The sequence below is a fragment of the Aquarana catesbeiana genome, linkage group LG08 (assembly GCF_042186555.1).
Source record: "Aquarana catesbeiana isolate 2022-GZ linkage group LG08, ASM4218655v1, whole genome shotgun sequence".
In the NCBI taxonomy this organism is placed as follows: domain Eukaryota; kingdom Metazoa; phylum Chordata; class Amphibia; order Anura; family Ranidae; genus Aquarana; species Aquarana catesbeiana.
The window spans coordinates 40,413,554-40,440,751 of record NC_133331.1 but is presented as its reverse complement, the minus strand read 5'-3'; the positions used below and the strand labels follow the sequence as shown (position 1 = coordinate 40,440,751).

The 27,198-nt window shown below is 40.4% G+C and overlaps 1 protein-coding gene across 1 annotated transcript in view; it reads left to right on the top strand.

Annotated features, from left to right (window-relative positions):
- Positions 1–27,198, top strand: part of DOCK1 (dedicator of cytokinesis 1) — a gene marked incomplete in the record, with an annotated part of 633,434 nt that overhangs the window by 523,704 nt on the left and 82,532 nt on the right. Inside the window, 2 exon segments of the mRNA XM_073595735.1 lie at positions 8,380–8,470; positions 16,632–16,751. Coding sequence (XP_073451836.1) covers positions 8,380–8,470; positions 16,632–16,751 — 211 coding nt within the window.

Sequence of the window (27,198 nt, the reverse complement as noted above, 5' to 3'; positions counted from 1 at the left end):
TGTTGACACCCCAAAACATATCACTTTAGTGTGAGAACCTTTGTTAAAGTGATTTTGTCATGAGAAACGTTCGGAGGCTGCCATTCCTAACCTCTTCTTTGAGCATAGTTTCATGGCTGGAATTCTTAGGAATTCTGACACACATTTACAACAGGTTTATTCCAAGTTTGTGACTTGGAAGTATTGAAGCCAGATATAGCCAGGAAACTAGATTTTCAGACGTTGCCCAACAATGGCAGTATTAGGTTTGCCACCTCATCCCTTTAAAACCAAACACATACTAATTACACAGGCTCTGTGGCTGATTAAGGTGGTAATTAAACTCACTTGGTGCCTTATCTGCATTAAATTAGCCTCAGAACCTGTGTAATTCATATGTGTTTGGGTTTTAAGGGATGAGGTGGCAACCCTAGGCAGTACACATACTTTTTTGTCAAGGCAGAGTCACTTTAAAGTGGAACTAAACTCCCTGTATCAAGTTATGAAGATAAACAATTTTTAATTCTTATGCTGCTAGCATTGGTGAATGAGAATATATATTATTTTTTACATTTCTTCAGTTACTTCCTGGTTTCTGGCCTGTATTCTAGGAGTCTTCATGGGCATTTTTTTAAGTGATTGTAATGTCTTGTTTTTTTTTTTTTTTTCAATAAAAATAACAAATACAGTGGGGGTCGAAAGTTTGGGCACCCCAGGTAAAAATGTGTATTAATGTGCATAACGAAGCCAAGGAAAGATGGAAAAATCTCCAAATGGCATCAAATTAACGATTAGACATTCTTATAATATGTCAAAAAAAAGTTAGATTTTATTTCCATCATTTACACTTTCAAAATTACAGAAAACAAAAAATGGCATCTGCAAAAGTTTGGGCACCCTGCAAAATTTATAGCATGCACTGCCCCTTTGCAAAGCTGAGACCTGCCAGTGTCATGGATTGTTCTCAATCATCGTCTGGGAAGACCAGGTGATGTCAATCTCAAAGGTTTTAAATGGCCAGACTCATCTGACCTTGCCCCAACAATCAGTACCATGGGTTCTTCTAAGCCAGTGGTTCTCAACTCCAGTCCTCGGGACCCACCAACAGGTCAGATTTTACGTATTACCTTGGGGAGTTGCAGACTAGAATACTGCAATCACTGAGCAGCAAGTGATATCACCTGTGATGTATTTCGGCTATCTTGCAAACCTGGCCTGTTGGTGGGTCCTGAGGACTGGAGTTGAGAACCACTGTTCTAAGCAGTTGTCTAGAAAACTGAAACTGAAAATAGTTGACGTTCACAAAGCTGGAGAAGGCTATAAGAAGATAGCAAAGCGTTTTCAGATGTCAGTATCCTCTGTTCGGAATGTAATTAAGAAATGGCAGTCATCAGGAACAGTGGAAGTTAAAGCAAGATGTGGAAGACCAAAAAAAATATTAGACAGAACAGCTCGCAGGATTGTGAGAAAAGCAATTCAAAACCCACGTTTGACTGCACGATCCCTCCAGAAAGATCTGGCAGACACTGGAGTTGTGGTACACTATTCCACTATAAAGAGATACTTGTACAAATATGGTCTTCATGGAAGAGTCATCAGAAGAAAACCTCTTCTACGTCCTCACCACAAAAATCAGCGTTTGAACTTTGCAAATGAACATATAGACAAGCCTGAGGCATTTTGGAAACAAGTTCTGTGGACCGATGAGATTAAAATAGAACTTTTGGGCCGGAATGAGCAAAGGTATGTTTGGAGAAGAAAGGGCACAGAATTTAATGAAAAGAACCTCTGTCCAACTGTTAAGCATAGGGGTGGATCAATCATGCTTTGGGGTTGTATTGCAGCCAGTGGCACAGGGAACATTTCACGAGTAGAAGGAAAAATGGATTCAATAAAATTTTAGCAAATTTTGGATGGTAACTTGATGCCATCTGTGAAAAAGCTGAAGTTAAAGAGAGGATGGCGTCTACAAATAGATAATGATCCTAAACACACCTCAAAATCCTCGAGGGATTACATCAAGAGGCGTAAACTGAAGGTTTTGCCATGGCCTTCACAATCTCCTGACCTCAACATTATTGAAAATATATGGATAGACCTTAAAAGAGCAGTGCGTGACAAACAGCCCAGAAATCTCAAAGAACTGGAAGACTTTTGTAAGGAAGAATGGGCAAAGATACCTCAAACAAGAATTGAAAGACTCTTGGCTGGCTACAAAAAGCGTTTACAAGCTGTGATACTTGCCAAAGGGGGCAGTACAAGATATTAACTCTGCAGGGTGCCCAAACTTTTGCAGACGCCATTTTTTTGTTTTCTGTAATTTTGAAAGTGTAAATGATGGAAATAAAATCTAACTTTTTTTGACATATTATAAGAATGTCTAATCTGTAATTTGATGCCATTTGGAAATTTTTCCATCTTTCCTTGGCCTCTTTATACGCATTAATACACATTTCTACCTGGGGTGCCCAAACTTTCGATCCCCACTGTATGTTATACTTACCTGCTCTGTTGCAGTGGATTTGCACAGAGCAGCCCAGATCCTCCTCTTCTCGGGTCCCAACTCCTGTTGAGTGCCCCCACAGCAAGCAGCTTGCTATGAGGGGCACCCGAGCGGAGTCACAGCTCCCTGTGTCCATTCAGACACAGAGCTGGGGCCCGGTCCACCCCTTCTCTATCATGATTGGCTGGCTGACTGACTTTGACAGCAGCGGGAGCCAATGGCGCCGCTGCTGTCTCAGCCATTCAGGAAGGAGAGTCTTTGGACGGTCAAAACACTAGTGGACAGAGATGGGGTTCAGGTAAGTATTAGGGGGCTGCTGCACACAGGTATTTCATCTTAATGCATAGAACTTTACAACTCCTTTAATTTCATCTGGAGGAGGATAGGAGAGGCCTTCCTAGCTAAACATTCCTGCCTGCATACCTAAACTAAGGGCAGATAGATTCTAGGAAGTAAATGCTACATTAATCATCTGCCCTTACTCAAGATGGCCACAGCTAGAAATTCTATGGGGGAAAGGGGGGGTGTATTTTAAAGTGATTTAAAAACAAAATAAAGTTTGCTTTGAATACCACCAGGGCGGGAAGTGAGGGGAAATCTTCTTAGCAGAGACAATGAGAACAATAACAACCCAATAATAACTTGACAGAGAATCTGACCATTGTCCAGTACAATGAAAAAAATTGACTGGAGTTGGTTTTTAATTTACTTTGTAACAGAGATTGACATTAATTAGAATCAATTTGCCAAATAAGTTTTAAATCTGTACTGTCTGTTTTCTGATCCTTACACTCCAGCCAGACAGCACAGCCAGGTCCTCAGCCTCCAATGTATAAGTATCAGCACAGCTTTGTGAAAACACACTGACAGCCTGCTGTTTGTACACTGAAGTTGCAAGAACATATTATCCCTTACAGCAGATAAGTCTACCACCAAGGCTCTATACACACTAGCGTTTTTTTTGTAAGCTAAAAAAAAAAAGCTGCAAAAATCACTGGATTAAAAACGCTGGTAAATAGCTTTTTGTAGTAGCGTTTTAGGAGCATTAGCATTTTACTGCCATTTTTGCAGTAAAAGGGGGAAGAAAAGCTCAAAAAACACTTTTAGGAGTGTTTAGGAACATTTCTGCTGGAAGCTCTACAAAAACTATTTGTGTGCATGGAGCCTGAGAGTAGCTTTTGAGGTGATAAAGATCTTGCATGTATACTGTCTAAGGTAAACAGAACCCTGAGACTATCACAGAGCAGGTGCATTTATACAGAGACTTGATTACACACAGGTGGATTCTATTTATCACCATCAGTCATTTAGGACAACATTGGATCATTCAGAGATCCTCGCTGAACTTCTGGAGTGAGTTTGCTGCACTGAAAGTAAAGGGGCCGAATAATTTTGCACGCACCACTTTTCAGTTTTTTAATTGCTAAAAAAGTTTAAAATATCCAATAGATTTCGTTCCACTTCACAATTGTGTCCCACTTGTTGGTAATTCTTCACAAAAAATTAAAATTTTATATCTTTATGTTTGAAGCCTGAAATGTGGCAAAAGGTTGAAAAGTTCAAGGGGGCCGAATACTTTCGCAAGCCACTATATGTACAGTCGTGCTCAAAAGTTTTAAATGCCCTGGCAGAAATTGTGAAATTTTGCCATTTATATTGAAAATACGACTGATCATGCCAAAAAACTTTTTATTTCAAGGATAGCAATCACATGAAGTCATTTATTATCATAGTTTTTTTGGATCCTTTTAAAATCATAATAACAGAAATCCCCCAAATAGCCCTGATAAAAAAGTTTGCATACCCTGGAATTTTTCGCCTTGGTACAGACACAGAAGGTGGCACACACAGGGTAAAATGGCAGTTGAAGGTTAATTTCCCACATTTTGTGGCTTTTTAAATCACAATTAGTGTCTGTGTATAAACAGTCAAGTAGTTTGTTATCTCTCACATGGATGCACCAAGCAGGCTAGATACTGAGCCATGAGGAGGTAGAAAAGAACAGTCCAAAGACCTGCGTAACAAGGTAATGAAACTTTATAATGATGGAAAAGAATATTAAGATATCCAAAGCCTTGAATGTGCCAGTCAGTACTGTTTAATCACTTATTAAGAAGTGGAAAATTAGGGGCTATTTTGATACCAACCCAAGGTCAGGTAGACCAAGAAAGATTGCAGCCACAACTGGCAGAAGAATTGCTCAGGATACAAAGGATACCCACAGGTAACCTCAGGAGAAATACAGGCTGCTCTCCAAAAAGATGGTGTGTTTGTTTTTAAGGAGAACAATTCAACGATACTTGAACAAAAAAAAGCTGCATGGTTGACCTGCCAGAAGGAAGCCTTTGCTGCGCCAATGCCACAAAAAAGCCCAATGAGGCAGGGCAACGTGGTGTTGGGCATATTGTAACCAGGCTTTTTTGTGGAACTTGTACAGTAAAGGCTTCTTTCTGACAACTTGACCATGCAGCTCTTTTCTGTTCAAGTATCATTGTATTGTGCTCCTTAAAAACAACCACACCATCTTTTTCCAGAGCAGCCTTTATTTCTCCTGTGGGTTTTTCTTTGTATCCCAAACAGTTCCCGTGGCAATTGTGGCTTGTATATTCTAAACCAGTGTTTCTCAAATCTAGTCCTCAAGGCGCCCCAACAAGTCATGTTTTCAGGATTTCCATTATTTTGCACAGGTGATTTGATCAGTTTCACTGCCTTAGTAATTACCACATCCGTTACATCTGGGGGAAATCCTGAAAACATGACCTGTTGGGGCGCCTTGAGGACTGGAGTTGAGAAACACTGTTCTAAACAATTGCCTTTTATTTAAAATGAATTCCTTGTTTTCCCTCTTTCACCCATTGTTGCATCGCAATGCTGCTGATCTCCTACAGCCTCCTTGATGGCTGCATGGCATTTTTTTTATAAGGCACTGATGGTGACAACAGTGGGCCATGTTTGGGCAACATGTATTGAAAAAGCCACTTGTAGTCACCATCATAAGCCCATTTGACAAGGTGACAGGACAGGAGCAAATTGGGAGACAGGTTCACAGCATTTTCACCCTGTCATAGAAGGGAACTAATGAAGGACCTATATATCACAATATATTATTTTTAAAAAAATATGCAGTCTTAAAATATATTGAAAATTACTTTTGGGATGCTCTTACCTTGTTAAATCTTACAAGAAATGGTAGTAGTTGGGTTTACATATGCTGTAAATATGAACCGATTTAAGAAATCCAGTTCACTGAACATCATCCTATAGTAAAAGGCACACCACTGCTACTCTGTAGGCAAAAAATAATAATGCCGCAGACCCAAGGAACAAGTTTTGTAAAAAAAAAAAAAAAAATTTCACAACCTCGTATGGCTATCTTAAAACTTGAGTAATCACTTGTAAGCAATTTGTCCAAGGACAACAATAAAATTAAAATGAATATAAATGCATGAGCAAACTGCTGCCTTCAGCTTGCTGGCTAGGCTACAACTCGTAAAATACAATGTGCTTCTAATTTTTAACTGCTACAAGCACTCAAAAATGATCTTATGTAGTGAAATCTCTTATACAGATTGTTTGCTCTGTATTTCAGTCTAGTGTTATTATGTTCCTCCGTCCTTATCTCAGAAGAGTGTCATTATATTCCATAATCCGCTTTCTTATGCATGCTTCTTTAACAAAATCGTAAACTGTCCTGGCACTGAATGGAGGCTGCCCAAAGTCTTGCATCTTGACAGATGGAAAGGAATAGATTGGGCTTTGGGATAAAAAGGATTGGAACAAAGTGGCTAAAATAACAATGGATAAGCTGAATGGAGGAAAATAGAGCACTGGCGTTTGATTAGGATCCAGGCTGAAAGGAAGGTTTTTTTTTACTGGGTACACACAAATATAAATTTTCATTTGAAGATTATCAATTTTGGAATATTTGTTCCATTTTCTGAATAGTTAATGGGGTCAAATTGACATTCATTTTCGGCCTTAGTCTTAAAAGATTCGAAGGAGCAGGATGAAAAAAAATTTCTCCAACGAAATTCTGTGAATGTGATTTCATTTGGGAAAAATCGTACATCTGGTAATGAAACCTAATTAAATACATCTGGAAGTACATTCAGATAGCAGATCTGGATGAAATTTTTAGGACTTTCGAACAAAATTAGTTGAGTCAATGATGGCAAGAGGATTTCCATACAGTCGTTCGAAAAAGAAATTTAACCCGTGTATCCAGCTTTAGGTTTTTATGTGGGGGCAAATTATATGTAGACATAAGATGGTATAGGATGCAAGTAAATGCAAAAATAACCAGTTTTAGGTTTCAAACAAAGATGCTATTACAAATCCTGACGGAAAAGTGGACTAAACCATTTTGGCAAGTTTTTATATATGAACATAATATGGTATTGGGTGTGAGAGTGAATACATTGATGGTATTAGGCTGGAGTTAAAGGTGCATGATCTGGCATAAATCATTGGCACAGAGAGGGAGGTGCACATGCTAAGAAGATGACAGGCAAGTAGGATGAGTTGAGTTATACGGAAGCATGTGAAAATGTAATTGTCCGTACAGGAGTGGACCACCAGTGGGTAGGCAGAGTAGTTGTCATGTTATGATCTAATCAACTCAATGAAATGACTGAACATTATCTGTTAGAGTGGGACACAGGGGGAGGGCTACCATTATCAGAGATTACTGGAATTATGGGTAATTCATTATATGAACTGGGGGACTAGTAAAAGACTGCACAAAATACGGGTAACTACTAGAATTTCCAGGTATAATGAAATGGTGTTGGCAGTTCTGAAGAATTTACATCTGTTTACCTAGAGTCTCAAAGAAAATGAATGTTATGGCTTGATTGTCATATGTGGGCTCTGTAAGGCAGCTACTGAGAGCCTTAAAGTGGTTGTAAACCTCAGACGTGAAATATGAACAAAGCATATCCTTCTATAGTGTGTACTTGTCTCAATTAGGAGCACTAAGGGATTGATTTACTAAAGGCAAATAGACTGTGCACTTTGCAAGGTGCAGTTGCTCCAGAGCTTAGTAAATGTGCAGAAGCTCTCCTGACTTCCATCATCCAATCATGTGCAAGCAAAAATGCTGTTTTTTTTATTTTCCTTGCATGCGATTGTGTATTCTTTGCAAAATGAAGCTTTACCTCATTTACTAAGCTCTGGAGTAACTGCACTTTGCAAAGTGCACAATCTATTTCCCTTTGGTAAATCAACCCCTAACTGTCATTTCTGTCTTGTGCTTTGTTTCTCTGCTATCAGCAGGAGTCACTTCTGACAAGTTTTCCTGACACCAAGAGAAAAAAGGTGACAGGGGAGGGATCTCCAGCTGACAGACAGCCTTAGCTCTGTTCCTGTGTGCTCTGTGTAGGGGGTGTCTCCCTTCCCTCCAATCAGCTTTAGGAGCTCTTCTCACTGTGCTCTTTAATGTGTAATTTCGCCCCGTTTTCTGACAGCTCAGGCAAACTTTATAAACTCTGAATTTGAACAGATGTAGAGAATAGAAGACTGCAGATAAACAGGTACAACATATGTAGGAGGATTTGTTTAATCTCTGTATATCACCTGAGGCCAGTCACTTCACTGGGTATATGTAGGAGTTTACAACCACTTTAAGAAAAAGTTAACTTCCTAAATGATCTGTGATTTCAGACTTCTAGAGGCTGCCTGGTTTTAAAGCAGCTAGTCACCATGATGGAAAAGACACATAGTTTGTGAGTGTTGAGTACCAGACAGCATAGCACTTAAAGTGCATTAATTGAAAGCATAGACTAGGTATCATTTTGTTTCTTCATGATGTTTTCTACAGCCCCTCATTTTAGGACTATAGCCTGCTTTTTAATATGCACAGAGTTCATGTTTGAACTTTTGTCTTCTTTGCTTTTCAGGTATTTGTACAAACTGTGTGACTTGCATAAAGAATGTGATAACTATACGGAGGCTGCCTTTACACTACTGCTTCATGCCAAGCTACTAAAGGTATGTGGAAGAGACTGCTCTTTATGATTTCTTTGAATGTAAGCTTGTCAGTACTGTGTGATACTGCTGGGGTAAAACTGATCTAAACCTGCTCCAGGTTGGCATTTTGGCATATCTAACAGTAAGCAGAAGTACTCATCTGAAAGTCTCCATGGGCTAGTCTAAACTTCAGTATCAGAAATCTCTTCTTGGATTCCACATTGGCATTGCCCTGGAAATCAAATTAAAAACATGAAATTTAATATTTTGAAAGGCAGGTGTAGAGCTTTCTTTGCACATCCGGATGTTGGCTGAAGTGCTTTCTTTGCTAGTTTAAGCCAGACTGGAAAAAAAGAAGAAAACAAACATAATACAATATTTTCAAGATCATCATAAGCTACAACTTTTTTTTTTGTTTGTTTGTTTTGGATAGACTAGGGAATAGTTAAAAATCCTATCAGGTTTTTCTTTGTTGTGTGTCCCACTGGAGGAGTCTTCTCCTCACTTCCCATCCCAGAGACACAACAGAAAGAGAAGATGTTTCCAAAGTGAGGGGAATAGCCCATCTTAGACAGCTTTCCCCAGGACAGGTGCCCCATTGAAGGATTTCCCCTCTTTTCCTGTCCTGGTGACAACTGTAGAGCTTTGGATTTATGTTCACTTTTTTCCAGCTAAAACTAGTCAAACAGAGAGGCGTAATCTGTCCGGCATGGACACAGACAGCAGTAAAAACGTGACGGGCTTTTAACCCATCCACTCTCTAACAACACTTGGCTATAAATACACTTTAGCAGTACGATTTGTATTGTACACTCAGCTTTGTAAAGTAAAAAAAATATATATAAAACCATTTATTTTACCATATATTGGTGTAAAGAATCCCGTCTCTCTCTTTTTGCATGCTGTGAATACAACTTTATTAAGCGCTGAACCAGTAAGGCAACCTAAACTTTCTAATATGTGTAATTTGATGACTGTCCGCATTCTCTCTTCTCAATGCTGGCCGAACAGATCTATTTTGTATCTGCAGCCTCGTGAGACATAATGAGAGACAAATAAAAAAACAAGTTGTAAGCAATATGCAGTCTGGATCTATTTAAGTATGGTATGCAGGCCATATGTGGACCAGGAAATAACTCTTTCAAAATTCAAAATGTTTTACAGACTTTGGTTTTAACATCATCGTAATATAAGATCCTCTTTAATTTACAAGGTTTGACTTTTTACCCACTGTAGACTTACTCTAGCTAGTTGTAATAGCTGTTCAGTGCGCAGAATTGTCGATGGTGATGCTCCAGTTCAGCCAAAACTTCACTGGAAAGTAGAGACATTTTTGGATTCAGATGGTGGGACAAGGTGGGTCATCATTTTGACTTGCAGTGAAGTTGAGACCTTTGCCTGCACCTAGAATCTAAGAGACCTCATGTAGACACGGGTCGGTTGGAAAACCAGCACTTGTAGATTCCATAGAGTGTTGCTCAATATTTTGCCTTTCTCGACCTTTTTACCCTAGATGAACCCCTTGAAGCATGTTTTAGGTATTAGGAAACCCTTACTAAAATTGATAAGGGGTCAGTGGAAAGAATGTCTCTTGTAATGGTGGTCAGCAGGAAGGATGCCCTTCTTACAGTGGTCGTTAGAATGCCATCCTTACAGACAGCTAAAAAAGATTGGCCAACTAGTATTGAATCCAGAACTTTACAGGCACCATCAGATGAAAGATCAGTCAGTCACAGCTCAAGGAAACCCTAGCAACCTCAGCAGTACCCTAGGGTTCCAAGGAATAGCTGCCTTAGACACTATTCAGGGGATGTTAGGTTCTCTTTCATGGGCCTCTGTCACAAGGGAATAATGAAGGCTGCAATTGATGGACTCTTATTTTGAGAATTATAGTCATGCTGAAGCTTAGCTTACAATGCTGTCAGAGTCTGAAAAAAAAACCAGAGAGAACCCCCTATCGGGGCTTTAAAACAGCCAATAGGAGTACAATGAATGGTTACAAAATTTGAATTTTATTGGTACAAAAAATATATAAATAGCGATAAAAGGAAAAATTCATAAAGATAAATACTGACTGTTAGAGTCAGGACACGAACTGAGTGTGGCATACATATACAGCAAACAGCAACTTGCAATGAAAACCAATGTATGACACAATGTATACGAGGGCAGCCTATATTTCCCCAATTATAAGCGTTTTGAATAACAATAAATGGCTCTAATGAAGAAAATAGGCCATACAATGTATGTGGGACAATAATAATTATATAAAATACTGACGCGTTTCGACCCTTCCCGGGTCTTCTTCAGAGGATGGCTGTCCGCACTAAAAGAAAGGGGGTAACATATATCACATATCAAACATAACATCCAATTTCCGCAGTGCCAAAAACCATGCAGGCATGCCCTATAATGCGACTGAATAAATTGTATAGTTACCTATCACAGAGATTGTGACACTACAGTGTCATTCTTGGCATTACCAAAACGTTTAAGATGAATACACTTGTTTCTTCACTCCTCCGTCTCCCCCGTATCGGACCAGTTCCCACCGGGGACAAGTGACGGACCAGATGAGCCTTACGAGGGGTCACGCTTACCAGCCCCCCATGTGTGGGAGAGGGAGGGAAGGGATGGGGCAGGATGGGCAGTCCAGAACCGCACCCAGATAGGGTTCACGTTAATACTACAAATCAAAAATGGAAAATGTTGGAGGGTCAGTTGATTCATACCATATAGTTGGAAAGTTTCCCAACCATGGAATTCAATATGCTTACTGTATTATGAGTCCATGGATCTACAGGAGGGCATTGCTAGAAAGTGAAGGAGATGGAGGAAAAAGGAGAGGGGAAGGAAGGAAAGGAGGGGGAGGGAAAAGGGGAGAGGGGAGGGGGGGAGAAGGGAAGGGGGGGGGAGAAAAGGGGGGGGGGGGAGGGAGAAAGGGGAAGGGAAGGGGGGGCATGGGAAAAAAGAGGAACGGAAAGAAGGGGAAGGGAAAGGCATGTGAGGAGAAAGGTGAGAAGAATAAAGAAAAGAGTGAATGAGAGAAGTGTGGTGAAGTGCAATAAGACTGGAAAATAGCCAATGCCCTGCTGGCAATAATTCACCATGCGACCTCAAAATGTGCCAAAAAGTTGATAGGGTAAAAGCACCAACAAACCATAGGGATGGGACAAGTGAGCGAGGGGAGAGAGAGACAAAACGAGACTGCAATGTAGGGTCGGGGGAGGGGGGAGGGGGGAGGTGGAAAAACAACAAACAGAAAAGAGGAGGGGGGGGGGGGGAGGGGATATTGGACCATATGGAGGGGCACGACAAGGAAGTGACAGGTGACTGGAAAATTGTGAAGGATGATGAGGGAAAAAGTGAAGGTGTGGACAGAGAAGGGAGGGGAGAGAGACACAGCGTGAAAGTAAGTGTGGGATACTAGGTGATAATGTATGGGATGGATGGGGGAGTGCAGCGGTGAATGGAATAGGATAACAGGTAATAAAACACACACACAAGTGAACGTGGCCAAACACTGAAAATCAACAACCCAGTGACAAGTGCAGGGGTGGTGGTGGGGCTAATTACCCGGTCAAGCTGAACTGAATAACAAAGTGGATGCCTTCATTATTCTGCAAGAATTAGATTGAGGATAAGAGATCATGACAAAATCATAAATGATTTCAAAAAAGAAAAGAAAAAGCAAAAAACGAATTGCTGAGTAGCTTGTATGAACACATAACCGTCATTCCAAGTACACTTACCACTTAGATGACTGGATTATCACCGTGCCTGGCGTCTCTGCATTGAAGAGAGTCCAATACAGTGCCTCTAAGGTTTCCTCCATTTATGAGGAATGTTAAATGACTGACTCCCGTCAGGTGCTGGTGTGTGTCCGCCCACCCCCCAGCCCGCCCCCTGCCCCTCACCAAACAATGGGGGGGGGAGGTGAGCAACACAGCTGTGCGCTCAACGTGACCCCCCCGGCGTTCCGGAGAGGATTGCTCCTCCGGGCATCCCCGTAACTTCCGTCGCAACCGCGCAAGCGCCGCTACGTCACGCGCACTGAGGCGCGCGCGCGTGAGCACGGCATCCGGAAGGAATCCGGGACGCCGCTGACAGGGCAAGAGATGCCCACCAAAGGTGCTGCCTCCTAGTGGGCATATTGTGGAGACGCGGGCCCAAGCATCTCCTCTCTCACCCTGCCAGGAAGGCCCATAGGTACACACCGCCCCCAGAAAGGAAGGACAGACACTGAAGGGGAGATGACAGTGAACGTCATGCTATGCAGTTATAGCTACAATTTCTGCAAGGATCTCTGGTGTAAAAGCAATATTGATATTAATTTTTACAGTCCGCATCACTTGTTCACCGGGCACTACATGCATGATCCATGCAGAGCGGATTGACTACATGCTGACCATACCATAGCATATACATTGTTCATTACATATCAACATTAGTTTACACAAGATTAAGCACCTAAAATGGCATCGTCCGCTTGCAAATACATATTTACCTCACATGTAGAAAAAATAAATGAATAAATTTGCATAACATTGTAAGTTATTATGTAAAGAACTTAGAACTGTATTTCTGGGACTGGATTTTCCTCAAAAAGAAAGAGCGTTTAAACATGTGTGGCCAATGCAGGGCATTGGCTATTTTCCAGTCTTATTGCACTTCACCACACTTCTCTCATTCACTCTTTTCTTTATTCTTCTCACCTTTCTCCTCACATGCCTTTCCCTTCCCCTTCTTTCCGTTCCTCTTTTTTCCCATGCCCCCCCTTCCCTTCCCCTTTCTCCCTCCCCCCCCCCCCTTTTCTCCCCCCCCCCTTCCCTTCTCCCCCCCTCCCCTCTCCCCTTTTCCCTCCCCCTCCTTTCCTTCCTTCCCCTCTCCTTTTTCCTCCATCTCCTTCACTTTCTAGCAATGCCCTCCTGTAGATCCATGGACTCATAATACAGTAAGCATATTGAATTCCATGGTTGGGAAACTTTCCAACTATATGGTATGAATCAACTGACCCTCCAACATTTTCCATTTTTGATTTGTAGTATTAACGTGAACCCTATCTGGGTGCGGTTCTGGACTGCCCGTCCTGCCCCCTCCCTTCCCTCCCTCTCCCACACATGGGGGGCTGGTAAGCGTGACCCCTCGTAAGGCTCATCTGGTCCGTCACTTGTCCCCGGTGGGAACTGGTCCGATACGGGGGAGACGGAGGAGTGAAGAAACAAGTGTATTCATCTTAAACGTTTTGGTAATGCCAAGAATGACACTGTAGTGTCACAATCTCTGTGATAGGTAACTATACAATTTATTCAGTCGCATTATAGGGCATGCCTGCATGGTTTTTGGCACTGCGGAAATTGGATGTTATGTTTGATATGTGATATATGTTACCCCCTTTCTTTTAGTGCGGACAGCCATCCTCTGAAGAAGACCCGGGAAGGGTCGAAACGCGTCAGGATTTTATATAATTATTATTGTCCCACATACATTGTATGGCCTATTTTCTTCATTAGAGGCATTTATTGTTATTCAAAACGCTTATAATTGGGGAAATATAGGCTGCCCTCGTATACATTGTGTCATACATTGGTTTTCATTGCAAGTTGCTGTTTGCTGTATATGTATGCCACACTCAGTTCGTGTCCTGACTCTAACAGTCAGTATTTATCTTTATGAATTTTTCCTTTTATCGCTATTTATATATTTTTTGTACCAATAAAATTCAAATTTTGTAACCATTCATTGTACTCCTATTGGCTGTTTTAAAGCCCCGATAGGGGGTTCTCTCTGGTTTTTTTTTCATGCACTGTATGGGGTGTGCAGCCTACCTGTCTACACTCATGGGAGTGCTTTTTATTGATGCTGTCAGAGTCTGTGACCCAGAACCAATGTAGAGATCAGGAATTCTGACACTAATTTCAAACATGCTTATTCTGTGTCTAAAAATTAGTCACACAACCAAGCATCTAGCATTTTCAAAAAGCAGCCAAAAATGGCAATCCGCATACTTCTCTCATGACAGAGAATGGACAGTGAATAATGTTTTAAAAGGTGAACATAACCTGATCATAGCGTGAAAGTGTAATTGCCTCTCCGCAGCTCCACATCGTCATATTTTCAACGCCAGGTTCATTTTCTTCTAAGATGAGAGTGCCACTCTTGGCCAAGGATCCTTCACAAACCTTTTATAGATTACATTATAGACATACATCCAGAATCAACGCTGCTAATACATTTCAGCCCATGCAGCCTTAGTAACAAAATACGGTTGTTGCCACAAATCTTCTTTTAAATAGATCCATCGACATACAAGATGGGAGAAGTAATTAACCATTTAATCATTAGCTGCATAAATATAAAAACAAGTGAATAAAACCATCCAGTATAAACACAACAGACAAACAAATAGCCAGGTTGTCAGAATGGACACAATGAAACCATTTAACATAACAAAGGTGATGCAGTGTAAATCATCACTTTAAGGCTTAGTTCCCATCTTTCCGTTATGTGTTTTTCAATGTAAGTTGATACACATTTTGCATGTGCATCAACACGTGTTTTTATTGCAGTTTCATGCACATGCATTTTACATGTTGACCAATAAAAAAATGGTGCATTCATGCATTAACATGACTCAAAATGCATGAAAGTGGACAAAAAAGTGACCTGAGCTGTTTTTGGAAACATACTGCAGTGCAGCACACTAATGAGAACAGGTTCTATCTATAACATTACCTTAAATGACACAAGTTTTAGCGCATTCCAACACATATGTGTTAGGCCCCATTCACACTTGGCAATTTGGAATTGTGTGTGGAATTGTCGCAATTCTGCCCACGATTCCAACTTGCATGGCATTCACTGAAAAACACACAATACACATTTGAGTGCCATTCATTCTAAACCGCAAAAATGGGCCTTTAAAAATGCATGAGTTTGTTGACCATAAAGGAGCAGAAGCTTCTTTTGGGTGACAAAAGCTCATAGGGCAGCCCATTGAAGTGAATGGGCTGCCCTATGTGTGACATGCAGAGTTGCATGAAAATCACCCACACACAATCGCCAGGGAAGACCGCAAGTTACCTCTACGTGAAGTGTGAACGGGGCCTTAAGGGCCCTGAATGTAAACTGACATCCCAGCTGTGATTCAGACCCTAACATCAGAGCAGTAATAGAGGGAAATCTTCTAATGGGGACACTCGTTCTGGTAACACCCCAGGATTTCCTCTCACTTCCTTTTTGACTATGGGACAGGAAGTGAAGGTGAATCTCCCCTATGGTATGAGATGGCAAAAAAAAAAAAAAACTGACAAACGGTATAACCCTCCCTTACTCTATCCAAAATAAAAATAAATTGAAAAAAATGTTGCTTTTAGTTATACTTTACCTAATTAAAACTTGTGAAGGATTTGTGGCCATGTGCTGGTACTCTCGTTTCAAGTTGTACTTAGCAGACTGACAGGCGACTCAGCTGAGCATTGACATAGGCTGTCGTTTTCATATTTCCATGAGATTTGATTTTGCTTCCTGTGTGAACAGTGGGTAACGACTGGGTCGGAAACCTGGAAGAAGCCCATACTTGCAGCAAGTACCGTATTTTTTGCTCCATATGATGCACCAGACCATAAGAAGCACCTAGGTTTTAGAAGAGGAAAACAAGAAAAAAATATTCTGAACCAAATGGTGTACTAAAATATTTACCAGTGCCCATGAAATGCAGCCTGACCTGTGCCTGGTGACTGGCGAGGACATCATCACATCCGCCTGTCACTCAGAAAACAGAGCTGCCCGAGTGGCCATACTCCATTCGGCTGCTGGGGCTGCTCTGTCTTCTGTGAGTTAAAGGCCCGGCATTCATGGGATCCGGCCGCCCGGTATTGTGACATGGGGGGGAGGGAGGCCTGATCAGTATTTGCACCATAAGACGCACAGACATTTCCCCCCATTTGTTTTGTTTTTTTTTTTGGGGGGGGGGGGGGGTAGTGCGTCTTATGGAGCAAAAAATACAGTAGGTGTAAAACAAATTTTCTATGATTGCAAGTATCATGTCTATAGGTTCCTTTAGAGACGTTGTTATCCAGTGCAGGGCACAGACTTATAACCTGTAATAGCTGTCTTTGTTTTTGTTTTTTTTTTCATTTCTACCTGCTGTCTTGTCCTTCACCTGGTCCTCCTCCACAAGTGGTCCGAAGAAGCTTGTGCGGCACATCTTACTCAGCGGGATGGTTACCATGCATCTACACAAGGACAATTAAAAGAACAGCTCTACCAAGAGATTATCCATTACTTTGACAGAGGAAAGGTAATAAGTGAACGCATTTCCTGTAACATTACGTCTTCTTGCTCTTTCCTCTCTGTAGTTAAACTCCGCGCTGGCAGAACATGTCAATGCAATTTTATGATTTTTTTTTTTTACTACCAGTATAAAGTATGCCAATTTCCCCCAGCCAATAAAATGTGCAGCTTGGGATTGTTTTCACGCAAAAGAGTAAACGATGCAGTTATTTGTCATTGAAAATGGAATTGAGCCGCCTGTAATATGCGGAGAACTAATGGTTTACCGGACATGATATCACTGCAGGATGGAGTTAACGTGGCGCACGAATACTCCCTTTTCACTAGGGACAGTAATTGGGAATAACAATGTAGCTCTCCGTTGTGCAAATGTGTTCAGATGTAAACGAAATTATGTCCTTGTTTATATGAAAGAAGAAATGCAGGATCTTAACCTGAAAAATCATTTAGAATGTACCATTAAATGTTTTATCAGCTATCTGTAAATATTATAAAAAAAAAATCATTTTTTTATGTTAACGCTAAAAGGAGCCATTTTTAAACTTTGAGAACTCTGAACATGGACGTTTTTGCTTAAGCCAACAATAAGTAAAGGAAGAGCTCTTGCCAAACATGAAAAGCAAAGGAAACCTGTACTAAGAGAAATGGATAGCATACTGTTACTGTCTTTATTAACTGTCTGAGTGTCATGCTTATCTTTGGATTGTGCTTTGAGTCACTGATCGTGAACAGTTGTGCAGTTCTGACTTTTGGTAATTTTACTTGTCTTATGCCCTGTGTTAAAGGCTGCCCCAGCCCAATCTGCATTCTTGATTGCAGCTCAGCATGACTCTGTACCATGCTGCCCAGACTTCCAGGTCTGTTAGTCATGAGTTAGGTGTTACCAAGCACAGGAGTGGCGATCTAGCTCTCTGCAGAATTCATAGTGAAAGAAAGATAAACCAAAGCCGTAATCTCTCTTCATGCAGTATTACCATGAAATGTGGCTCCAGAATATACACCTACACAGGAAATGTAAACTGATTGTGGTTTAGACAGTGTTACTAGTAACTTGAGATATATATATATATATATATATATATATATATATATATATATATATATATATATATATATATATATATATATATATATATATATCTCTATCTATATATAGATATATAGATCTATCTATCTATCTATCTATCTATCTATATATATATAATGTAAGGTGCATATTTTATTAGCACTGATCACTGTATTAGTGTCACTGGTCCCCAAAAAGTGTTGGTTAAGTGGTCCAATTTGTCCGCTGCAATATCGCAGTATAAGTCGCTGATCGCTACCATTACTAGTAAAAAAAAATGTATATATAAGTAAATATCCCATAGTTTGTAGCCGCTATAACTTTTGTGCAAACCAATCAATATACTATACAAATATGGGATTTTTTTACCAAAAATATGTAGCAGAATACATATTGGCCTAAATTGATGAAGAAATTAGATTTTTTTTTTTTTACTTTTTTTATTGGATATGTTTTATAACAGAAAGTAAAAAATGTGGGTTTTTTTTTTCCAAAATGGTATATAGCACAAAAAATAAAAACCACAGAGGTGATCAAATACCACCAAAAGAAAGCTCTGTGGGGGGAAAAAAAGACACAATATTTTCTTTTTTTGGGTACAGTGTCGCACGCCCGCGCAATTGTCATGTAAAGGAGCCCAGTGCTATATTGCCAAAAATAGCCTGGTAATGAAGGGGGGGGGGGGGATAAACCTCCCGGATCTGAAGTGGGTAAAGCCATTTTTTTTTCTTTCCTTTTTTTTTTTTTTTTTTTTGAAAGGGCAAGCAAGATATTTCTGTCTCCGTCCCCACTGGGGAGATTCACCCTACTTACCAGTCCCAGTGTCCATGGTCACAAGGACTTGAAGTGAGAACAAAACAAAAAAATGTTGCGTTGTCACTAGAACAGTACTAGAGGAGAACTCTTCCAATGGGGACACGTGTTCCACTGACAGCTGTGTAACACCAGATTTCCCTTACTTTGCAGAGATCTGCCTTTAGGTGATCCCTGAAAACTTATTCAGGAAAACCTACCCCACTTCTACCTGAGAGGTGTACCCAAATCTCCTCCATCAGATCATCCCCCGCAGCTATTACCTTTTGTACCACCTCCCCCTCCCTTTAGACTGTAAGCCCCATGAGCAGGGCCCCCCTATTTCTACTTTATTGAACTGTATTGTAATTGCACTGACCCCCCTCTAACTTGTATAGCGCTACACAAACTGTTGGCGCTATATAAATCTTGTATTATTAAAATCTGCTCAAAACAGGAGATGAGGGGAAATCTCCCCAGTGGGATACAGACAGCAAAAAATACTTGACAGAGGATTGAACCATTACAGTGCCTTGAAAAAGTATTCATACCCCTTGAAATTTTCCACATTTTGTCATGGTACAACCAAAAACATAAATGTATTTTATTGGGATTTTTATGACTACCACAAAGTGGCACATAATTGTGAAGTGGAAGGAAAATTATAAATGGTTTTCAGTATTATTTACAAATATGTGAAAAGTGTGGCGTGTATTTTCATTCAGCCCCTCTGAGTCAATACTTTTGTAGAACCACCTTTCACTGCAATTACAGCTGCAAGTCTTTTTCGGGAGGTCTCTACCAGCTTTGCACATCTAGAGAGTGACATTTTTGCCCATTCTTCTTTGCAAAATAGCTCAAGCTCTGTCAGATTGTCTGAAGAGCATCAGTGAACAGCAATGTTCAAGTCTTGCCACAGACTCTCAATTAGATTTAGGACTTTGACTGGGCCATTCTAACACATGAATATGCTTTGATCTAAACCATTCCATTGTAGCTCTGGCTGTATGTTTAGGGTCGTTGTCCTGCTGGAAGGTGAACCTCCACCCCAGTTTCAAGTCTTTTGCAGACTCCAACAGGCTTTCTTCTAAGATTGCCCTGTATTTGGCTCCATCCATCTTCCCATCAACTCTGACCAGCTTCCCTGTCCCTGCTGAAGAAAAGCATCCCCACAACATGATGCTGCCACCACCATGTTTTACGGTGGGGATGGTGTGTTCAGAATGATGTGCAGTGTTAGTTTTCCGCCACACATAGCATTTTGCTTTTAGGCCAAAAAGTTCAATTTTGGTCTCATCTGACCAGAACACCTTCTTCTACATGTTTGCTGTGTCCCCCACATGGCTTCTCACAAACTGCAAACAAGACTTCTTATGGTTTTCTTTCAACTATGGCTTTCTTCTTGCCACTCTTCCATAAAGGGCAGATTTGTGGAGTGCACAACTAATAGTTGTCCTGTGGACAGATTCTCCCACCTGAGCTGTGGATCTCTGCAGCTCCTCCAGAGTTACCATGGGCCTCTTGGCTGTTTCTCTGATTAATGCTCTCCTTGCCCGACCTGTCAGTTTAGGTGGACAGCCGTGTCTTGGTAGGTTTGCAGTTGTGCCATACTCTTTCCATTTTCGGATGATGGATTGAACAGTGCTGTCTGAGATGTTCAATGCTTGACATATTTTTTTATAACCTAACCCTGCTTTAAACTTCTCAACAACTTTATCCCTGACCTGTCTGGTTTGTTCCTTGGCCTTCATGATGCTGTTTGTTCACCGAAGGTTCTCTAACAAACCTGTGAGGGCTTCACAGAACAGCTGTATTTATACTGAGATTAAATTACACACAGGTGGACTCTATTTACTAATTAGGTGACTTCTGAAGGCAATTGGTCCAACTAAATTTTAGTTAGGGTTATCATAGTAAAGGGGGCTGAATACAAATGCACGCCACACTTTTCACATCATTATTTGTAAAAAAAAAAAAAAAATTAAAACCACTTATTTTCATTCCACTTCACAATTATATGCCACTTTGTGTTGGTCACATAAAATCCCAACAAAATATATTTACATTTTGGGTTGTAACATGACAAAATGTGGAAAATTTCAAGGGGTATTAATACTTTTTCAAGGCACTGTACATACTGGTTTGAGATATCATTTAAAGTGTAAGTAACCCCCCCCCCTATCATTTTCAGCCAAGGAAGCTGCCATCTTTGCCTCTGTTTAATCTACAACTGCCATGATGCTGCACATGTGATCAGTTATGATACCAGCCATTGGATGGTTTGACAGTTTGGTTGAGAGCACAACCAATGGGAGTGTTACATTTCCGGCATGTGTTTCATGGATGGGTTTACTTCCACTTTAAGAATGAAAATAACAAAAGCTTTAGATTCATTTTTAATGAAAGATTATCTATGAGAAAAATTAGAACTGGGGTCCATGATTGTAATTGGTAGTTGCCAAGGGGAAAAACTGGAGTTTGATGGTTAAACTACAGCTGTGTGCCCAGACTGTACACAATATGGCTGGTAGGGGCTGTGGGTACAGTACATGTAATATAGCTGTAAGTCACAGGACAGGTGCGGATTGCCTTCAGTAGGGGAATAAAGCCATAATCATCTCTTCCACCGGTTTTGCTTTCATACCCTTGCGTTTAGTTCACGGCAATAGCCTAACCTTTACCGCTGGATACGCTTTATATTCATTTATTTTATTGTCTTTTGCAGGAGCAAAGTAATTTTAATAAAGCTCTCTAATCCAAGGACTCTGTAGAAAATTATTAAGCTCCAGTGTTCTTGCAGTGGACCAGAAATATTTTTTTTTTTCTCCTAGAATCTTTTTAACCCTTTGCAGCCTGGAGTGCTCATTGTGCTAAAACTCACTGTACAGGCAAAGTTCTGTCACCTATAGCATGGATGTTAATGTCAAAATCCCTTATTCATATTGTACTCTACCGAGTGTTACAAGGAAGGAATAATCAAAAGGGAATTCCAGCTTATACTATGTTATTTTCATACATTTCAAAGGTGCTAAAATAACTCTTTGCAGTATACATACTGTTAAGTAAATGAAGCTAAAATGCAATGTGATTAATTAAACAACATTACATACCAGGGACTCCATTTATTACTGCTTCCTGCAGTCACGGAGGTCTCGCCTAGATTACTTTTTGCTCACTGCTTCTCCTTACCTTATTACATGTTTTGCTAGAATGAGTTGTAATAAGTTGTAAAATAAACTGGGCCCAATTCATGTGCCATAGCCCTTAGGACATGCTAAAGTAGCTGCTTAGTGACACCAAACGATGTTATTTTTTAATAAAAATGTATATTCAAGTAAGTATTCTTCAGTTGAGAAAGTCCCTTCTAATGCTCTCTCCAAATTCTCAGTCTCTGCCATGGTTCCACTGTGTATAGGAACATAGCCACCCTCTCTTGCTCACTCCTGAGATGGACGAGGGGCTGTGTACTATGGGGTCTGTAGTGTGCATAGAGCAGAGCACATAACCAAAACTAATGTGCAATGCTCGTTCCAAACAAACAGAGGTCAGATGAAAAGGAGAAGTTTAGGAGCCCACAGAGGACATTATAAGGAGGCGAAAAACGCATTAAGAATGATTCCATTAAAATTAAATTACCACACCATTAAGTAGTGGATCTGTATAGATTATTTTTGAAGAATAAGGATTTTGTTTAGTGTCCCTTTTAATCAATATTCTCACACAAGGTAATATTGCTGGAGAGGTCATCTTAGCATGCCTTATGTGTTACTGCATATTGATGAGTTGGGCCAGACCCACCGTGAGTCTTACTGGTCCAGGATCAGACTAACAAAACTACTTTTGCCACTAACCGTTTTTAGAACCCTTAATAATCATTTCCTTAGCAGCCGTAATCAGTGAAGTATAGGACTCTTGCACATCAAAACTAAAATCGCTTTCTGAGCTGAGGAGGGGGTGCGTTTAAAGTGGGGGTTGGCAACCCGTTGATCATGATCTACCCACTGATTGCATGTAGGTGACGGGTAGACTATGATCCTTCCTTGCCGACGGCCAGAACGTGGACAGAAGGGGTGGCGGGGGTGGCACCGATGGTGCTACCAATTACTCATTGTGTTAATTCAGAACTGAAGCATAGTAAACGGTGTTTATTATGCTTCAGTTTTGTAAATGGGCAGCACAGTGGTATAGTGGATAGCACACTCGCCTAGCAGTAAGAAGGGTCGCTGGTTCGAATCCCAACCATGACACTACCTGCCTGGCGTTTGCATGTTCTCCCTGTGCCTGCGTGGGTTTCCTCCAGGTACTCCGGTTTCCTTCCACACTCCAAAGACATGCTGGTAGGTTAATTGGATCCTGGCTAAATTGTCCCTAGTATGTATGAATGTGAGTTAGGGACCTTAGATTGTAAGCTCCTTGAGGGTAGGGACTGATGTGAATGTACAATGTATATGTAAAGTGCTGCATAAATTGACAGCGCTATATAAGTACCTGAAATAAATAAAAATAAATTTAAAAAAATGAACAGGAAGCTGCTCAGCACACAGAGCACTTTCCATTTATTCACTGTCAAGTGCAGCTGAGGCTGCAGAGAAAGGGGTTGGTGAATCTCCGCCCTCTGGCCCTTTTATGAGACATCCCTTTTATTGAACCCTTGATATTTCACCAAATACCCCCCCCCCCCCCCCAAACGGTGCTCCAAAAAAATTGCAAACATTAAAAAATATAATTGTAAAATATAAATGAAAAAAATAGTAAAAAATAAAACAACTATTGACACAGTCCACTGCCCTACTGGCACCACCCTCTGCCCTACTGACACTGTACACACACTGTCCACTGCTCTAATGACTAATGCTGTCCACTTCTAAGGTAGTGTAAGTTTATATTTTAACAATCATGTTTGTTTTATTATAGTTATAAAAAGTGTAAGTAAACCCCCCTATCGTTTTCAGCCAAGGAAGCTGCCATCTTTGCCTCTGTTTATTCTACACCAGCCGTGGTCCTGCACAGGTGATCAGTTATGACACCAGCCATTGGATGGTTTGACAGTTTGGTTGAGAGCACAACTAATGGGAGTGGAAATGAAACTATTTTAAGGATGGATTTACTTCCGCTTTAAGTTTCCCATTTTATTTAGTTTGGGCCTGTTGTTCAGGTAGATCGCCACCTCTGAAAGGTTACCTTCCTCTGCAGTACAGGCTCAAGAAAGTACACTTCTGAGTCTTGATGGAACTGTGTAAGATTAATCCATAGAGCATCACACTGACAGATCAGGGTACTTTAGCATAGTTGTTCTGTTGACTGGATAGCATTGGTAGCTCAGTAAATACTTTCACTTGCTGCCTGGAATCGCTCTTTAATTTGTCCAGCTCTAAGGCATTCACTACCTCATCCTGATGGGGGGAATCAGTTGCCTAGGAACCAGAAACTCTGTGACACGGACAAGAAAAGGGCACAAAATCAAATGAGATCTAGAAGAACTCATAAAGAGGCAAATCATGTGCTTTCTCCAATATAAATTATGGGAAATTAGAAACCCATATGCACAAACAATCCTTTTAGGACCAGGGCAAATAACTTCCAATAATAGCAAGTTCATTGGATTTTTATACATACAGCATTTAAATAGAATTTTAATTGATACGGTGTACATCTTAGTTTAATTACCTACTCTACTATCACATCAGTCATCTTTTGTTGGTAATAAACTGGTAATCCCTACTAAGAAAAATGTTAGTTTCTTTTTTTTCTTCTTTTTACCTTGGTGATTGCCATCGGTTTATCCTCACAGAACCCTGTGTACTAATCTCGCCCACACACTCTTCATGATATTGCAATGAAACTGCAAAAAAAATAATAAAAATCAAACTTTGTGTAGACATTTTACTCACCTTCAATTAAAAGAAAGCAATCTGATATGGAGGGTTTTAACATTTGTGGTATAGCAGTTGTTTTTTTGTTTTTTTTTTCCTTTAATGTGTTTATGCAGTCTCTTAAGAAATCACAAAATATTGTGTTATGAAATAAAACTAATTTGGGACATAATTTGATTCAGAAACACAGCAAGAGCTTGTGTGGGGCACCATCAAGAGAAACTGTTTCCAATAAAACAGAAAATATAATTCCATCATTAAAAAAAGTGCCTCCTAACTATCCAAGTCTGTAGTCAGCCTTAAAGCACAGATTTCATCAGATACAGGTATCAATACACGTAGTATCAGTAAATCCACAATAAAAAAAAAAAAAATTTGGGGATTTGAGATCAGCAAAAAAAATGGTTAATCCTCCTGTTTACTGTTCCTGCCCATCTGTCAGAAGGAGGCATGCTCAGGTGTGTATATGCTTCTAAACTGCATCTTCAGGTTGGCTGGAAAGCCCAGCGCCACAGTGCACTTGTGTGTAAATCTTGACTTTCTTAGCTAAATGTGAGCATTGGCCATGGCCATTGTTGTCACCAGATACTCCCTATTGGTTATCAAAGGTAAAAGTTTTTTTCTCCAATAAGGTGTTTTGCAACAGGATAGACATGGTCATATGCAGTTCCAGTACCACAAAGGGCTGGCAGATTTGACTGCACACTGCCTGAAATTTGAGATTCAATGGGCGTTCACTGGGCAGCCACATTATTGCCTGGTGTATCCTATTGCAAGTAGGGTGAATGTGATTGTAGAACACCTGAGTAAATTATCTATTAATTATTTAGAAGGCTAATCACCCTATGAATCGCACCCCATAGTTCCTAATTAAGCAATTCTTCTTCCTGGTTCCTGGCCTCTTTCAGTACTGGTTGGTTGGCTGGTGTGTTAACCCACCAGACAGCAAGCATTTAGAAGGCGTCAATAGCAATGGTTGCCTTCATATCTCATGATAGAGGGAAATCTACCGGAAACTGGCAAACACTTCCACCTGTGTATTGATAGTAAAAGTACTTAAAGCTTTGCCACTGAGCTCTTTCAGGGGTGTACAATGGGTACATTTGAGGCTACCGGATTACTGAAAGTTGCTTGGATTTTATTATTGTAGTGAGTCAGTTATAGCCCAACAACCCCACTATAAGCAGGCATAATGGTGCGCAAGTGAAGGCGTTTTTGAGAGTAAAATATTTCTTTAAGTTGTATTTTAAAAATGTGGTAGTGGTTTAAAGGATGATACTTGTAAAATAAATTCTGGGTACTTAAATGTACCCATTTCTGAAATGATTTAGGGGGATTTCCTGTAGAAATTGCTAATATGAAAGTGCGTTATGTCTCTTTGCTGTTCACGACAGCTGCAGCTTCCAGCAGCTTCCATGGCTGACCTTTTCTTATGTAAGGAACAACTGGGAACAGAGGGCGAACTTCACATTTTACTGTTGTCAAAAGCCTGAAGACCTTTATATTCTGTCACTTAGTTCCTCTCTGTTGGAAATCATCCCTGCTTAGTTATCAGTGTATAAAGCAGACCATACACAGGACGGTAGCTAATCAGTTTAAGAAAAAATAGAAATATGTCTCTTTCTTCTTCATGCTCCATGCACACCACGTAAACCCAGCTTTTCTTCTCTCTCTTCATTTTCATTGCTTCCTGCTCCTTCTTCCTCATGAAGGGCTCAATCTTTAACACTTTCATGACCAGATGGAGGCTATTAGTTCTGCTTGGTGATATTTAGAAACACAACCTCATCCTGGGACATAGTAGTAAGACATTTTCATATATACTGTACATTGTAGGTGGAAAAGGGTTAGTGGATCGGTGAGATTTTCTTGCTTCAAAATGTCCACAAAGGACTATGCACACTGTTGCTGAGTGCTCGCCTTTGCTGATCTCCTAAAGGGGCAGTTCATTATGGATTATTGCCTCAGGGCTGTATTACACACTACTTTGATAAAATGTAAAATGTACCTATTGGAATTTCCAGCTTTCAACAGCTAACTCAATCAATGTTATGGATAACCCCCCCCAGCATTCTTTGTAATCTTTTAACACCCTTAAGGAAGCAAGACCCCCCACCCTATAATGGCTGCAACAGGGAGTGCAAGACATACTTGCCTTCTCTTGCTGCAAGTCTACCAGTCAGACTTGACTAATTGTAAACTCTGTGTAAACTGTACATGTTGCTGAAATTTTATCTTGGAAGTGATTGAAAGGGGGGCTGAGTGACTGTAATGAAAACCGTTAGTAATTAATGTTCGGTAAGCAAGTAAATAAAGTTTTGCCCAAACTTACTTTAAACTGTATGTTATCTGCCAAACACCACCTGTCTTTAATTACCCTACCATGCCCACTTCATTAAAAGTTAGTCGGACAGTCTGGCAAAGAGAATAATGGTTTTAGCCGACACATGCTCTCGGACGACCACCATTCTGCATGGCTGGTTAAGCACATGCATGAGAGCATGAGTATAAGATTCAGAGGAAGCTGGAGTTGAGAACTGAAGTGTGAGGACAGGACTTACAGTTGCACTAAGGGGTAGGGCATTTACAAGTAAAAGGCAATTTAAAATCAAAACTTTTGGAGGTACAAGACCAAATAATACAAAAGTAGTGTAGAATGTTTTAGGTTTTAACATGAACATTACAGTAATCACTAAAAATGTGTTTTTGAATTTAAAAAAAAA